General features: G+C 50.4%; 1 protein-coding gene and 1 long non-coding RNA gene across 6 annotated transcripts in view; both read left to right on the top strand.

Moving 5' to 3' along the window:
- The window catches only part of RAP1GAP2 (RAP1 GTPase activating protein 2), a 154143-nt gene that overhangs the window by 114403 nt on the left and 24143 nt on the right, over positions 1-15597 (top strand). For all 5 annotated transcript variants that reach the window (XM_041000300.1, XM_041000303.1, XM_041000299.1 and 2 more), the window contains 4 exons: positions 4973-5051; positions 5884-5937; positions 8345-8428; positions 15086-15186. In XM_041000300.1, coding sequence (XP_040856234.1) covers positions 4973-5051; positions 5884-5937; positions 8345-8428; positions 15086-15186 — 318 coding nt within the window. The remainder of the gene's footprint in view (positions 1-4972; positions 5052-5883; positions 5938-8344; positions 8429-15085; positions 15187-15597) is intronic.
- On the top strand, positions 4376-4688 carry LOC121169688. Its single transcript, XR_005885908.1, has 2 exons — positions 4376-4424; positions 4540-4688. It is a non-coding gene; the product is annotated as an uncharacterized LOC121169688 (long non-coding RNA).

The following is a 15597-nucleotide window of genomic DNA, read 5'->3' as shown; positions in this document are numbered from 1 at the left end:
GGGCAACATGTGGAGCGAGGACCAGAAGGCCGGCCACGTGCCGATGGTGTGCAAGGGCTTGGGTTTGTTGTCCGAGTCACAGGAGGTCTGCGGGAGGCTGTGCTCAGATGTGTGTTGAAGAACCATCACCCTGGAGAGAGTGAGAATGGCTTGGAGGAAAGGCCAGGCCGGAAGCAGGAAGGTGAGCCCTGCCAGGAGGTGGTTACTGGTGGCGAACCAGGCAGAACGGTGAGCGTGCAGTCTCCTGGGCCAGCTGGCAGCTGCAATGGGAACCGAACCACGGTGGCTTGCGCTGAGAATAGAGAAAAGAGTAGGTGGAAAATTCCAAAACACCTGTGGAAACTGACATTAAGAAAGGTGATCAAAATGTCAACAAGTGGGAGAAGGGAGTCACTGTTGATGAAATGCAAATCATGCATTTTGGTACACTCCAAAAATGACGTAAATGTATGTAAGAACTTCAGGAGATTAAGGATGATGACATCTATAAGTTGTGAATCAAGAATGCATGGGTATAAAAGAAAAACTGTTAAAGACTATTGGAATCATTGGATGCTAAAAAGATTGTAGTTGAAGTAAATGTAACGCAGGGGATAAAAGGCTAGTCTGGTCAAAGCATGAGTCTGTGAATAGGAAGACAGTCCCAAGGAATTCATCCAGAAACACAACACAGATAAAGAGATTAAGTGTCTGGAAAGAAGGTAAGATCTGTGGGTGACTGAGTGAGAGGCTGAAGCTTTTGTCTCGCCGGAGTCAAAAGGGAAAACTGGAAAGACTGGGGGACAAATATTGCCCGATAAAAGCTGAGGGTGTGTTAGAATTGGACACACACACACCCCATACTGCTAAACACAATTAAAAAAATTTATTTATTTTTATTAGAAAATTAGATGTGCAGAGATAAAGGACAGAGAGAAAGATCTTCCATCTACTGATTCATTCCCTAAGTGGCTGCAGTGGCTGGAGCTGAGCCGATCTGAAGCCAGGAGCTTACTCTGGGTTTCCCATGTAGGTGCAGGGTCCCAAGGCTTTGGGCCATCCTCTACTGCTTTCCCAGGCCTCAAGTAGGGAGCTGGATGGGAAGTGGGGCTACCGGATTAGAACCAGCGCCCATATGGGAACCTGGCGCATGCGAGGTGAGGATTTAACCCCATGCCCCTAAGCACAATTCTAAAACCAGACAGCACTGCTACACATGTTGTGTGAGGCATCCAATGGCAGAGACTGTTGAGAAACTGGAGAAAATCAGGTTACTTGTGTGTTCATGACCTCTGGGCTGAATCTCAGTAAGGGCTGGAAACCAGTAGGACAGCAAGGAAGCAAGAAACCTCCCACGAACCTAACATTCCATCTCCAGAACTGTGTATAAAGGCAAAATAAAGGTTTCCAGGTTGAAAAAAATTAATGAGGGGAGAGTGTGGCACTCACAGATTGTCCCTGAGAGAGTCAGTGCATGGTATTTTTCAGCCAGAAGAGAAGAGAATCCAGAAAGAAATTATGATTGAAAAGGAAGAGGCAATGGGTAGATTATGCTGATACATTTAATGACTTACTGGAAAGGAAGTAATTTTTGGCATGTTTAAGAGCAGGTTTGAGCTAAAAGCAGCGTAGTTCCTGATCAGGGGAATGATTCAGTGCGCAAAGTATGCCTTACTATTTCTGTTTTACCCATCTTGGGAGACTGCTACCAATATTTGAGTTTGTTGGGAGAAAAAGCATAAATGTCTATTGAAAGAGAAATACAATATTTTTTTTTCATTGATGTATTTATTTCAAAGGTAAAGTGATAGAGAGAGGGAGAAATGGAAGGAGAGGGAGGGAGAGAGAATATCTGTCTTCTGTCTGTTGGTTCACACTCCAAATGGCTGTAATAGCTAGAGCTGGGCAATGCTGAAGCCAGAATCCTGGAACAACATCCAAGCATCTCATGTGGGTGGCAGGGGCCCAAGCACTTGGACCATCCCCCACTGCTTTCCCAGGTGTGTTAGCAGGGAGCTGGACCCAAAGTAGAGCAGCCACGACTGGAACCAAGTTCCGGCATGTTGGTATCATAGGCAGAGACTTAATCCACTGTGCACGATGCCAGTCTCTGGATATACAATCTCAATCTCCCAAACCAAATGAAAAGAAGAAGAATAATAGTGAACGAAACAGGAGCTCGCAACTGTGTTCAACTGAAGGCAGGAAAGGAGAAAACAAAAAAGGAAAGGAAACACGGGATAGAAAATATGAAATGATAGATGAAAAATCATTCCAAGGTTGGTGTAGTGGTGCGAACTGCCTCTTTGGATAGCTGCATCCCATTTCAGAGCACCAGAGTTGAGTTATGGCCACTCTGCTTCCAATCCAGCACCCTGCTAATGCACCTGAGAAAGCAGCAGAGGATGGCTCGGGCCCCTGCAGCCACGGGAACCAGGATAGCTCCCTGGCTCTGGGCTTCAGCCTGACCTAGCCTTGGTGTGGCCATTTGGAGACTGAATCAGTGGATGGAAAACCCCTCTCTCTGTTCTCTCTCTATAAAAATCTGCCTCTCAAATTAAGAAGAGGAAGATAGGAGGAGGAAGAAAGAGAAAACTACGTTGGGTTAATTCTGGGGATTGGTTGAAAGAAAGCACTTTATCTTCACAGTTCACATTGCGTTATCTAGTCCCAGTTTATCGCTATCAGCAGTGGAACAGTCATTTGAGTCATAAGAGCTTGTTGTTTTTTTAAATTTGTTTAGAATCTGGGCTAGAAAAAAAAAAGCCTTTTGCTGGGCGACTTGTGAGGCCTCAGCTACCACGCGTTGGGAAGAGCGTGATTCACCTTGCTGTAACAGTTGTGAACTCGTACTTGGCGACATGGCCTTGAATTTCAGCAGAGGCAGCAGCCTCCTGTTAGCAGGAGACCTTGGGAACCTCTCCTAGAAAGCGAAGAGCTACACAGACACCAAGGGTGAGGATGCAGAGGATTCGGAGAATGTAGATAACAAATCTGACCTTCTAACCCTTCACAAAGTTCAAGGAAAATGGAATTGAAAGTAAGTTTAGTTTGGTGCAATGAAACTTTGAAATCTAGGCCTGAAGCAATAACTCAATGGCTAAATCCTTACCCTGTAAGTGCCGGGATCCCATATGGGCGCCGATTCAAGTCCTGGCTGCCCCACTTCTTATTCAGCTTCCTGCCGGTGGCCTGAGAAAGCAAAGAAGGATGGCCCAAAGCCTTGGGATCCTGCACCCATGGGGGAGACTCTGAAATGGCTCCTGGTTCCTGGCTTCAGATTGGCTCAGCTTCAGCCTTGGTGGAAGATCTTTTTCTCTGTCTCTCTCTGATCTGCCTTTCCAATTGTATTGGAAATAAAATTAAAAAGTTTGAAATTTGTGCATAGTGTTTTCCTAATTCACATTGTCACTTCGTCTATCCCTGCTCTCAACAAAAGAAAGCAGCACATCATGGTTAAGAACACGTGGATTGTGATTTAAATATTAACATCCACTTAATACACGCATTTTAAATAATATCACGTCGATTATGACCCCTGGATACAAGACAATTATAAACCCACAATTTAAATACTGAAAAGGAAATCTCTTCAGGTTTGGAAAACATAAAAAGCCGTTTTAATGAACTCATGGACTCATGAGAATCTTACAAAAAAAATAACATGTTGAGAACCTAACAGCACCGAAATTGCTAGTTCTCAAAACGTGTGGGATGCGGAGAAAGTGGGAGAGAGCGAGCGAGGAAGAAAGAGACCTCTAAATTCACTTGGAAGGAAGAAGCGAGTAGGTGAGCACGCAGGTCCGGGCGTGGGGAAAAGAAGAGCCGAGAACCCCCTGAAGGAGCTGGAAGGAGGGAAGCAATCACATTAAGGTTTGGAGAAGGAGCTGGGGAAGACGGGGGCAAACATTGAAACACGTGGAGGTGCTCAGCTGAACAAAGCCATCTCCGTGGCAAGGCTGGCAACACTGACGTGTCTTCTGCTAAAACTTCCTCCGGCAAACAGACAAAAGATAGCAGGAAACATTACGACGATGAAGAATGGGACTCAGCCAGGAGCAGGGATGAAGGCGTCCCACGAGGACTCCAGGAAAGCGCGTCCGTGTGTCTGTCATGACGGATGCAGACAAGAACCAGAGAAAGCCCAAGCGTTCCCCACCCGAGAGTCAGGTCCTCCGGCCAAAACCCCACCGTGTGCCACCAGCACCCGGGAGGCCCGGCAGCCCTGTGTCAGATGAGCTGCTTCTGAGAAGTCCCCCAGTGCTGTAAAGGGGCTGGAATGACACCTCAGTACCCAAACCTGGCCAGAGAAGCACAAAAGAGAAAAAAACAGAGTAAGCCGGCATTGCATCTGAGTGAGAATGTGAAGTCTGAGTAAAATGTCCACAGATTTCATAGGCGACTAAGAACAATGCATCATAAGCAAGTGTGGTTTTAGCCGTGGCGTCACAGGGCTGAGTGCTCTGACTTCCCAGGCACAGAACTGGGAGCCAGGATCTCATAGAGGCAGGAAAATGTTCAATAAAATCCCACACTTGCATAATGTGCTCAGGGAACCAGGGCACAGGCTAATTTTAGAGTCGCATGGTGCATCCTTTATAAAGCCAATCCTGTCTCGTTTATTTTGGGAGGAATTCCAGATTTTTCAGATGTTAGATTTTCTTCTTATAAGGCTCGATTTGCCAGTGAAACCCCAATGTATTCAGAAACGGTGCCCAGTGAGTTCTTTGGGAGAACATGGCACACTTGTGGTGGAAAAACCAAAGCTCCCAGTGAGCTTGAGCTTGAAGGTGGCTTTCTGCATTGCCTGTATTTTGGGGGGCAGTCCTCATCTAGGCCCCTTCTTTAAATATCCCTGGCCCTGGGGGTGTGGAAGTAGGTCTGGCTCCCACTCAGCACATGGGCTGGTGCTGGGGAGACCCAAAGCGAGTGCTCCTGTCTTGTGTGATCTCAGCCAACTTCTTCACTAATGTGTTCCCGTCCACATGTGTAGGTCCAAGCTGAAGACAGTGCATGAGCGGATCCCCTTGGCTGGACTGAGCAAGCTACCCAGCGTCCCTCAGATCGCCAAGGTAAAATGCCCATCCTGAGAGCTGGCAGCTTCCTGGTCTGCCCAGGGTTGTCCTGCACAGAGGACGAGGTACAGTCTTGTCCTGGGCAGGGTGAGGCAACCACAATCTTTGATTCTTGTTTGTATGGATGGGATGGTGGTAGAGGGGTCTCTATACCCTGTCTTACACACCCTTACTGCCTAGGCTGCTGAAAATGACATAATCCTTCGTCTCTGCTAGTGCAGGAGACAAAGAAAATGGGAAAGACAGGGCCAGGTGAGGAAGTGTTAGAATCTGAGGGGCTGAGGTCGACCAGTTGACCAGAGAGCCTTCTGGAAGGAAGAAAGACCAGAAGGTGAGCTCTGAGCCAGTTGAGTAGCCCCTCAAGTCAGGAGCTGTCTGCAGGTGGAGGGACCCTGTCACTGCCTGAAGACACAGAGAGCTTAGGAACTGTGTCATTCCTGAGATTGGGTTGGGTTGGACCCTAGTGCTATGGGAACAGGGTTGCTGGCTGAGCTGTGCCGAGCACCTGGGAGGTGGAAGGTGAGTTGGTTGGGGAGGTGTTTTTTTTTTTTTTTTTTTGTCTTTAGGTCAGAGTGAAGCCAAGTCTCAGGCTTTGTCTTGTCCCTCTCCTCACTTTATCGTGAAACCCAGAAAGGCCCACGGAGTGCCCTGGGCAGAGGAGTGCGAACAGCAGGGACAGAATCTGAAGCCAGGTGCTGGGCCCTGGGTGTCTTCTGCTGCAACCCAGGACCCCCACCATGCTGCATTTCCAGGGTGGTGGGTGGGGGAGCCTGCTCTGTGGTCATGTGCTGCATCATGGCCCTGACCCTTTGGTTCTCTCCCTGCCTAGGCCTTCTGTGACGACGCAGTGGGGCTGAAATTCAACCCTGTCCTGTACCCCAAGGTAAAGCCCTTCCCATCCTCGGCAGCTCAGCACACATCTGGGCTCTGGGAGGGGTTGTCTGTGTCACGGTGGGCTCCTATGCAGTCTCTGTGGTAGATCTCCGTGTGTCTGACCTGGGTCTCTGGCCTGCTGTGATGGTGGTAGTGGGAGGTGTGCCGGAGCTGCCACTCCCTGGGGCCAGTGCTGGTGCAGCAAATTCTGCCTGCAGCTATGGCAGGTGCGGATCCAGCCCACCACGGAGCGGGTGAGGGGCCAGGGACTGATGCCCCTTAAGCTGCTGGTGCCAGACCTCAGCTCCACATCGCCCACATTCCTGCTCAGCATCTGGTTTACAAACTAGCTGATTCCTTAGGACTGACCTGAACTTGACCCTCGTTCTGATCTGGCAGAGTGGTTGGGGAGGGGAGCAGGAAGGACAAGTCCACTCCAGAGCCATCAGGCGGAGACAGCACATCCATCACCTATGAACAGTGCAGCTCACTGCGGGAGGAAATCTGAGGGTGCTGTCTGTCTCTCTGGGAGCCGCAGGGTCAGCAGGGCGCGGGGATGGTGGCTGAACTGTGCTCCTGTACTTGGGGCGGGGACCAGTGTTGGGGATAGCAACTGAGGATGGCTGGGGTTTGCTGGGCTTGCTCTGAGTCCTGACTTTGGCAACCAGGAACTGAGGAACAAAATGTGTTGGTGGGGCAGAGAGAGCCCTGGCCTGGCCAAGACCCATGATGACTCATTGTGGCTAGCATCACGGCCGGGTGTGACCATCTGAGAGGCAGCTCTAACCCACCTGCAGGTGCTGCTCCTGTGCGGTCCCTGCCCACCCCCACACCTGTTGAAGACCTGTCCATTCTGCCCAGTAATCCACTCCTCTACCCTGCACATTCCCTGTCATCCACACTGACCTCCCTGCCTCATAGTTCCTGCTGAATTAGTGAGGCTTAACCACACACTGAAGGCTGAAGGATTGATGAAACTGCAGGTTTGCCCCAGCCGGGGTCACTCATGTCCACTGATAGCACCCAGGCATGCTCATTTGTGTGTTTCTCTCGGGACCTGGAAGGACCCAGCCCTGGTACTGCAGGAAGAGCAGCTCTGTGTTCACGGTTTCCACAGCTGACAGGCGGGGTTGTCCAGCTGGGATGCTCATCTGGCGAGGGTGCATGCATGTGCCTTTAAATATTTATTTATTTATTTATATTGGAAAGTCAGATATACAGAGAGGAGGAGAGACAGAAAGGAAGATCTTCTGTCTGTTGATTCGCTCCCCAAACAGCCGCAATGGCTGGAGCTCAGTGAATCTGAAGCCAGGAGCCTGGAGCTTCTTCTGGGTCTCTCACTCACACGGGTGCAGGGTCCTAAGGCTTTGGGCCATACTTGACAGCTTTCCCAGACCTCAAGCAGGGAGCTAGATGGAAAGTGGGGCTGCCAGGATTAGAACCGGTGCCCATATCAGATTCCGGCGCGTGCAAGGACAGGACATTAGCTGCTAGGCTACTGTGCCAGGCCCCATGCATGTGTTTTTAAAATCTGCAAAGCTACCATTGTTCCTGGGAAGGATGCCATGGCCTAGTACCTTTCCCTGTGTGGTGGGTGGCAATGTGACCAGTTAGTAAGTCCTGTCTGGTCCCTTCTGCAAGTAAGTCCCTGTGTCTCCCGAGAGGATGGTTGCATGGCACCCACAACTTCTCTCTCCCCACACGCTGGTTCAGCTCTGGCCTTTCTGGAACGTTGTGTGGATTTCAGTGACAATGTTACTGACAGCTGCTCCGTGCCAAGCATGTTCTTAACCTGCTCTCACTGGATCCTTGTGACCATGTAGCTCCATTGAACGGATGAGGAGACAGTCCCAGGGAATGGAAGCCACTATCTCAGAGCTGCCTGGGAAAAAGCAAGAGACTCACAGGTGGAGTTTGGGGTTTCCAGCCCCAGACTCCAATTCCAGCAAGTGTCCCAGAGAATGAGAAGCAGGTGTTGGGGTGCTCCTTAGTGCAATGGGCTTTTGTGAACATGCGGGTTGCAGTCTGGGCAGAAACAGCAACTCCCCAGAACTGCATGAACACTGCTTGGCAGAGGTGAACGTGGGACCAGAGGCAGGTGGCTGACCCCTGGGGTATGGCTGCTCTGTTTGCCCAGGTCAGCTGCCCTTGTCCTGCTGGGCCACTCAGGAGTGTACGCATGGCTCACATGTCTGGAATGCAAGAGTGGAATGGATGCTGAGGGGTTGTGCTGTTGGGGAGGCCCGGGTGGTGGAAGCGTGAGCCCCTTGGAGGTGCGTCCTGACCATCTCACGTTATTCCCCCTCCCCTCCACTGTGTGTGTTGGGGTCTCCGCCCCAGCAGTTATGCTCCCCCCGCATTGCTTGTGCTCCTGAACCGCAGCAGCGCTGACCTGGTTTGCTTCCCGCCTTTTCCAGGCCTCCCAGATGATCGTGTCCTATGATGAGCATGACGTCAACAACACATTTAAATTTGGGGTCATTTATCAGAAGGCCAGGCAGGTAAGTGCACGACCCCATCCGGGCAGCTCTAGCCTATGGTTCCTTCCCCTGGACTCTTCCTCTCCACCTGCAGCACAGGAACCCCAAGTGAAGTTTTTTTTTATTATTATTATTAAAACTATTTTTCAAATTCTATTTATTTGAAAGGCAGAAAGAGAGGCAGAAAAAGAGATCCTCCACCTCCCCAGTGGTGACAGTGAGCAGGGCTGGGCTAGGCTGGAAGCTAGGAGGCTGGAACTCCAGCTGGGTCTCCCAAGTGGGTGTGGAGGCCCACCCAGTTATCTTGCACTGTCTTCCAGTTTTTTCTTCTCTTTATTAAAAAAAAATGATGTATTTATTTGAATTTGAAAGGCAGATTTTAGAGAGGAGAGACAGAGGGATCTTCTATCTGCTGATTTCACTCCTCAAACGGCCACAATGGCCAGAGCTGAGCCGATCTGAAGTTAGGAGCCAGGAGCCTCTTCCAGGTCTCCCACGTGAGTGCAGGGGCCCAAGAACTTGAATCATCTTCCATTGCTTTCCCAGGGAGCTGAATTAGAAGTTGAGCAGCTGTACACAAACCGGGCCCCGAATGGGATGCTGGTACCTACAGGAAGAACCCTTCCTCCACCCCCACATGCTTTCTCAGGCACATTAGCAGGGAGCTGGATGAGAAGTGGAGCAGCTGGGGCTCAAGGTGCTGTTCTGATAGGCTGCCAGCTGAACCCACTGTGCCATGATGTGGGCATCATGAATGAGATTCCTAAACATGCACAGTATATCCATCAGTGCTCACAGTCTGAACTAGACCGCAGGTGGCAGGGTCTTCATGGAGGAAGGCTGCTCCCCACTAGACAGCCTGCACATCCTTGGGTGCTGCCGCAGCGTTCGCAGTTACAGAATCAGGTTAGGTGGAAGAAGTGGATCAGCACAGGCCACTCTTCCCATGCTCACCCCTGGCGAGCCAGCTGGGGATTTACTCTTGTCCCAAACCGCAGTGGTGTACTGAGCCCGCTGTGGGCACCTCTGTGCAGCTGTGTGTGTGCGGGGATGTCATAGCGGCAGCTGGAGATCGGGCATGCTGTCAGTGTTTCCACCAGGGCAGCTGGCTGGTACCAGGGCTCCTGGGTTTTGCTACTGAAGCTGCTCACCCTGGATCCCATGGCGCTCACAGACTAGGGATCGGTCAGTTGGGAGGATGTTTCTCAGAGTGTGTTCATGAGATACTGGTGCAGTGAGCCAGTGGCCTGAGTGGGGCATCTTGAAAGCTCCAAGATCCCCCACCCTGGTGTGCTGAGCTCAGCGTCTTGAGATGCCAACCTCTTTCCCACTGTGTGCCTCCCTTTGTTCTGCCACACAAGCTGATATCACCTCGTTTTCAAGAGAGAAGGTTCCATAGCTTCCCGCCTCTACATGCTCCGAGAGCCCAGCACTGCTCTTTGTGTATCTACCCCCGCATTCCATAAACTCTTGATGGAGAAGCATGTTGGTCCCTGCCAGTGGCCGGTTGGTAGCATCTTCCCCGTATTATCCGCCACATTTAGCAGGATGACATCTTTCTAGGCTAGATGGTAACTGATTTCTGTGTCTGAAGATGTCAGATCACAGGGGACACGTGCTCACTTAAAAATGCTCTAATGAGGTGGCAGAGTTGGGGATCTGAAAGGCCAGCACTGGGGAACCTTATAATATGAGGGAGACAATTCATGGAGCCACTCTGATTGTTTTCACATATTAGATTTTCATTTTGCACAGCACTGCTGATGGAACACAGCACCACCACTCAATTAAAGTTTCTTGCTTGTAACATTTGCCAAAGCAATGTTCTTATCCTGGGTTCTGGTAACATTACAGCGACTGAGCATCCACCATCCATGTTGTTCACATTTCTGATGCTGCTGTGGGGAGCAGACAGGAGGAAGCTGGGAAGACAAACATCTTTTATCTTAAACATTAATTTTTTTTCCATTCTACTTTTGATGATATTTACACAGTTGATTAGGGTGGGAAGGGTCGAGGACTAGGGGAAAGTGGGTGAGACCAATACTTCCACACCTTCCTTATCTTCTTCCTATATCTGGGGGGGTGGGGAGGGGGACAGCAGGAAAGCCTCCCAACCACCCCAGTCCCAGGAATGGGGAATGCCCCTCCATGTCATCTCAGGGTCCCCAATATGGAGCATGTCCTGAGGGTTCTGATAAACTTCTTTTAGAAGAAAAAAATTCGGCAAATTGTTGGTTTTGCAGACCTACAGCTGGAGAGCATTTGATGTGAATGTGTGTTGCATAAAAGCCCTGTGCCAGCCTTGGGCTATAAATAAGCTTGCTTGGTGCTGCTGACTGCCACGCGTGTGCTGGACATGGCAAATGAGGGTTGCAGGGGACTGCGATGCCTTTCCCGAATTCACGGTGGAGCTTGAGGCCGGAATGAGAGTGGATGACAGTCACGATGTCAGAGCGGGTATGACCCGGGAGAGAGATGTAGGCCCCAGAACACGCACTGTTCTGGGGCTATCACAAATGCTAATGTCACAAGCAAGACACTTTAATGGAGGCAGGGAGGGGAGTGTATTGTGTCAGCAGTGCTGAGCAAAATTAAAATGTAGTAAGTAAAAATAATCAGATGGGCTACACAAACTATCTCCCTCATATTACGAGGCTCACCAATAGCAGGTGTGGGCGGGAGGCAGCTGCTCACTCACATGCAGACCTCATGACTCAGGGCAGATGGAATGCTACCGGAGAGTTGGGATGGTTTGGTGTGCTGTCGGTCAGGGATCAGCTGGCTTTTGCTGTAAAGGACCAATGGCATCTTGTTTCAGGCTTGGTGGGTCTTGGAGTGTCCATCGCAGTAGCTCTGCTCTGCTTTGGTAGGGTAAAAGCTGCTACCAGTAGCAGGTAAACAGGTTACCCTGACATTTCCCAGTGGAACTTCAGGTGTAGAAAGGGGCTGGTGCTGGGGTGCAAGGGGGTTAAGTGGCCATGTGTAATACCAGCTTACATGACGGAGTGCCCTGCTTCTGATGCAGGTTCCTGCTAATGTTCCTGGGAGGGGAGGCAGATCTCAATATCTGAGTTCTTGCCACCAGCGTGGCAGATCTGGGGGCAGTTCCTGGCTCCTGTTTTTGTCTTGGTTATCAAAGGTTGGGGGTCATTCCATCCGCTGATGGAAGATCTCTCTCTCCCTCTTTTTCTGTCGCTCTGCCTTTCAAATAATTTAAAAAGGAATTAAATCCTAAAAACCAAGAGGCAGCAGGCCAGGCGTGGTACATGGGCCATAGTTTGTGGACCCCCATCATGAAGCAGTGTTCCCCAAATACATTTGTAAAGCACATTTAGCACTTTATCACAGGGTGTGTTCTGTGAGTGCCACTTTAAAAGATTTTGGAAAAACTTTAATGCATTCATTTAATTTTTTAAAAAAATATTTATTTATTTATTTGAAAGGCAGAATTACAGAGAGAAGAAGAGAGAGAAAGACGTCTGTTGGGTCACTCTTCCAGCTGCAATGGTCAAGGTTGCGGAAGCCAGGCACTAAGATTTTTACCTGGGTCTTCTGCATGGGAGGCAGGGCCATGTTCCATTGTTTTTTTCTAGGCCATTATCAGGGAGCTTGAATGGAAGTGGGATAGAAATTCAGAAGAAGCTCCTGGTTCCTGGCTTCAGATCAGCTCGGCTCTGGCTGTTTGCAGCCATTTGGAGGGTGAATCAGTGGATGAAGGACCTTCTTTGTCTCTCCTCTCTGTAAAAGCCGCTTTTCGAATAAAAATCAATACATATTTAAAAAGAGAAATAATAAATTGCTGTTCAAACTGTAAAGCTAGTGTCACTTGCTATGAAAGGAGAGTGATTCTGAGAAGAAATACTGACAAATTAACGAAATAAAAGTGTTGGCATCTGCTGGATTCTACTGCCCAAGAGGGCTCAGAAGCCAGGGGTCTGTCTTGTTTGTTGTGAGGCAGGTGTTAGGGAGGTAATGCGGAAACACCTACTGGGACTTGCTCCTGGACAGACAGGCATGTTCTTGCGTGCAGTGGGTCGCTGTGGCTCAACGGATGTCTGCAGAGCCTGCTGCTATCTGTGGATCCTGCCGCTGGGGGCCGAGCTGGTCATCAGACCTGGCCGGTGGTGCTGTGAGCCTGACACGGTGTACAGAGCTCGCTGCTATTTTCAGCTTTGCTCTCTTCCCACCATAGACTGTTGGTTTGTAGGCATCTATAGATCCACAGGTGGCCACAAGGATGGGTACAGAGGAAGCTCTGGCACTGGGCTGTGCACAATGTCACAGCTAGGGCATGGACAGTGATGCAATGTCCAGGCCTGACACATGCTTCCCTAACATTGTCCCTGCTCGTGTGTGTGGGAGGCTATGCATGTTGCTGTGTGACTGTGGCAAGTGTAGTTTCCCTGGTCAAGAGCTGGAAGTCTACCACTGCAGGGGGTCTTTGTGTCTGTGGGGCAGCATGCTCTCCCCACACTCTCCCTGCTCTCCTCCCCCTTCCAGTCCCTAAATGGGCAGCCTGCTCATCTGTTTTCCTATTTCAAAAAGCATTACTATTGAAAAAACTTGTTTATATGTAATTTTGTTATATCAAAAATGTTCTTTACATATACATGTACACATTGTATACATTTAACCTTTCGGGACTGGCTATTTTTGTTTCTGTTTTACACATTTATTGACGGAAAAGACAGAGAAAGGGAGATCGTTTATTCACTGGTTCACTCCCCAAATGGCTGTAACAGCTGGCCAAAGCCAGGAGACTGGAACTCCATCTGGGTTTCCCACATGGCTGGCAAGGGCCCTTACCCACTGCCTTCCCAGGAGGCTGGATGGGAAGTCGTTAGAACTTGAACCCGTGCTCTGATGTGGGATACTGGCCTCCCATGTGGTGGGTGCACGCGCTGTGCCACAGAGCGCCTGCCCTGGGATCGGCTGTTTTTTTCTCAGCAACATCCATCCGTGTGCTTGGGTGTATAGTCAGGGTCTCTTTATTGCTGAGTGGTCACTGTGTCACAAGTGCACCTGGGTCTGTGTAACCGTGCACCCACTGAAGGATGCCTGGGAGGCTGTCGGCGTGGCAGGAGCCCAGGAAAGCTGCTGGGGACATTTCTACGCAGGGTTCAGCGGGAGTGCAAGCTCCTGTTTCCTTAGCCAGCGCTCCGTGCCATGTCGACAGCCAATGTGGTTTCTGTTGTAGCCACACAAATAGATGCTGGTGGTCTCTCCTTAAGGCCTTCGTGACGTCTCCACGGCTCGTGGTGTGGAACGTGGCTTCCTGTACTTATTTGTCACCTGCGTTTCCGCTGGGGCGAAAAGCCCCTCCATGTCTTTGGGCTCTTTCTAATGGAAATGTGTCCTGCCTGTTGAATTTCAGCCTTTTTTCTAAAGGAGCTGAATTGATGTAGAATCTCATCTGTGATTCCCGGTAGAATGTGAATTATAGCCCAGGAAGTGAACGACTCGCTGGTTTGTGACGTGGCCACCGAGTGGGTCGGTGATCATCGCCGTCTAATTCTGGAATATTTCACCAGTCCCCAGTGAAACCCGGTGCAGTGCCCGTCTGCGGTAACTCTTCCGCCCTGGGCTCCTTGGTCACCACGAATCTACTTCCAGCGTGTACTTTGGTCAATGGAATCACACGTGGTTAGTGGGCGGCCTTGCTGTGTGGCCACTTTCACTGAGATGGGTTTTAAAGGCTCACCCGTGTGGTAGCACGGATCAAAACCTCAGGCCTGTTTGTGGCCAGACGGAGAGCGCTCTCTTGGTGTCCGTGTCTTCACTTTTCGGCTGTTCTGAAATGCATTGCTGCTTATAGTCGCACGCACTCTTTTGGGTGGATTTTGAAATTACTGGTTGTAGGATAAATCTATGTTAGACTACTAACCAGTCTGGCTGCACCATTTTATTTGTTTATTAATTTATTTATTTTATTTGAGAGGCAGAGAAAGTTCCCTCATATCCTCACTCACTAGTTTGCGCCCCCTACAAAATGCCTACAATGGCTGTGCCAGGCCCTGCCAAAAGTGGGAGCCGGGCTTTCCCACGGGGTGACAAGAGCCCAATCGAGCCATCCCTGCTGCTTCCCAGGGACTGCATTAGCAGGGATCTGGTGTCAGGATCCAGAACCGCGCACTCAGAGTGGGGCAGACACCGCTAGCAGGTGCCTTAACTGCTAGGCAAGCCTCCACTTCTGAACATTCCATTTGATGTGATTCCCACCCAGTATAAAACGAAGTTCTGATTCTTTCCAAGCTCCACGATGCTTGCTAGTGTCTTTCTTTTTGTGACGGCCACACTGGTGGATGCGAAGCAGTATCTCATTGTGGTCTGATCACAGCATACTTCTGTCTAGGGCTCTGTATTCCTGGTGACAGTTCATTGCTGGGAGTCCTCTCCTCAGTTGTCTGTGTGTGGGTCCTGGTTCTGGCGTCGGAGCTGAGACCTCTGCCTCAAGTTGGCTTTTCCAATGACCAGCAGGTTTGTTCAAACAGGAGGACCTCGATAAGCAGCCTTGAACACCCAGCTCTGCTGAGTGGCCTCCATGTGGCTGCCCTCCTCGGCAGAGGACCGCTATGGCCAGTGTAACTTGGGAGTTACGGAGGAAGCTAGGGGTCAGGGATTCCTGGACAAATGTAAGCTTTTCCTGACTGCTGTTCCCATTTGTTTCTCTTCCAGACCCTGGAGGAGGAGCTCTTTGGGAACAACGAGGAGAGCCCAGCTTTCAAGGAGTTCCTGGACTTGCTGGGGGACACAATCACGCTGCAGGACTTCAAAGGGTGGGTTTGCGGCCCCGCCTTGGCTCCAGGAGCGTTAGAAAAGGTGGGAGGGGAGAGGGGGAAAGATAGAGATCTTCCATCCACTGGCTCACCCCCAAGTGGCTGGAATAGCCAGTGGTGGGCTGAAGCTAGGAGCCTGGAACTCCACCAGGTAGGTGGCAGGGGCCCAAGGGTTTGCTGCTTTCTCAGGCCAATTAGCAGGGAGCTGAATTAGAAATGGAGCAGCCGGGACTTGAACCAGTGCTCTTTGGGATGTGGGCCTTGTGAGTGACGGCTTCACATGCCACTCCATGACAGCAGCGCCTCCCTAGCTGCCTTTCTGTCCATGAGGCTCCGGAAAGGCAGGTGGTGGACAGCTGAGTCCTTGGGACAGCTGGGAAGAGCCACCCGCGCCAGGGAGCCCAGACTGTA

The sequence above is a fragment of the Ochotona curzoniae genome, unplaced genomic scaffold (assembly GCF_017591425.1).
Source record: "Ochotona curzoniae isolate NIBS_2020 unplaced genomic scaffold, NIBS_Ocur_1.0 scaffold_2453, whole genome shotgun sequence".
Taxonomy (NCBI): Eukaryota; Metazoa; Chordata; class Mammalia; order Lagomorpha; family Ochotonidae; genus Ochotona; species Ochotona curzoniae.
This window is presented reverse-complemented; position numbering and strand designations above follow the sequence as displayed.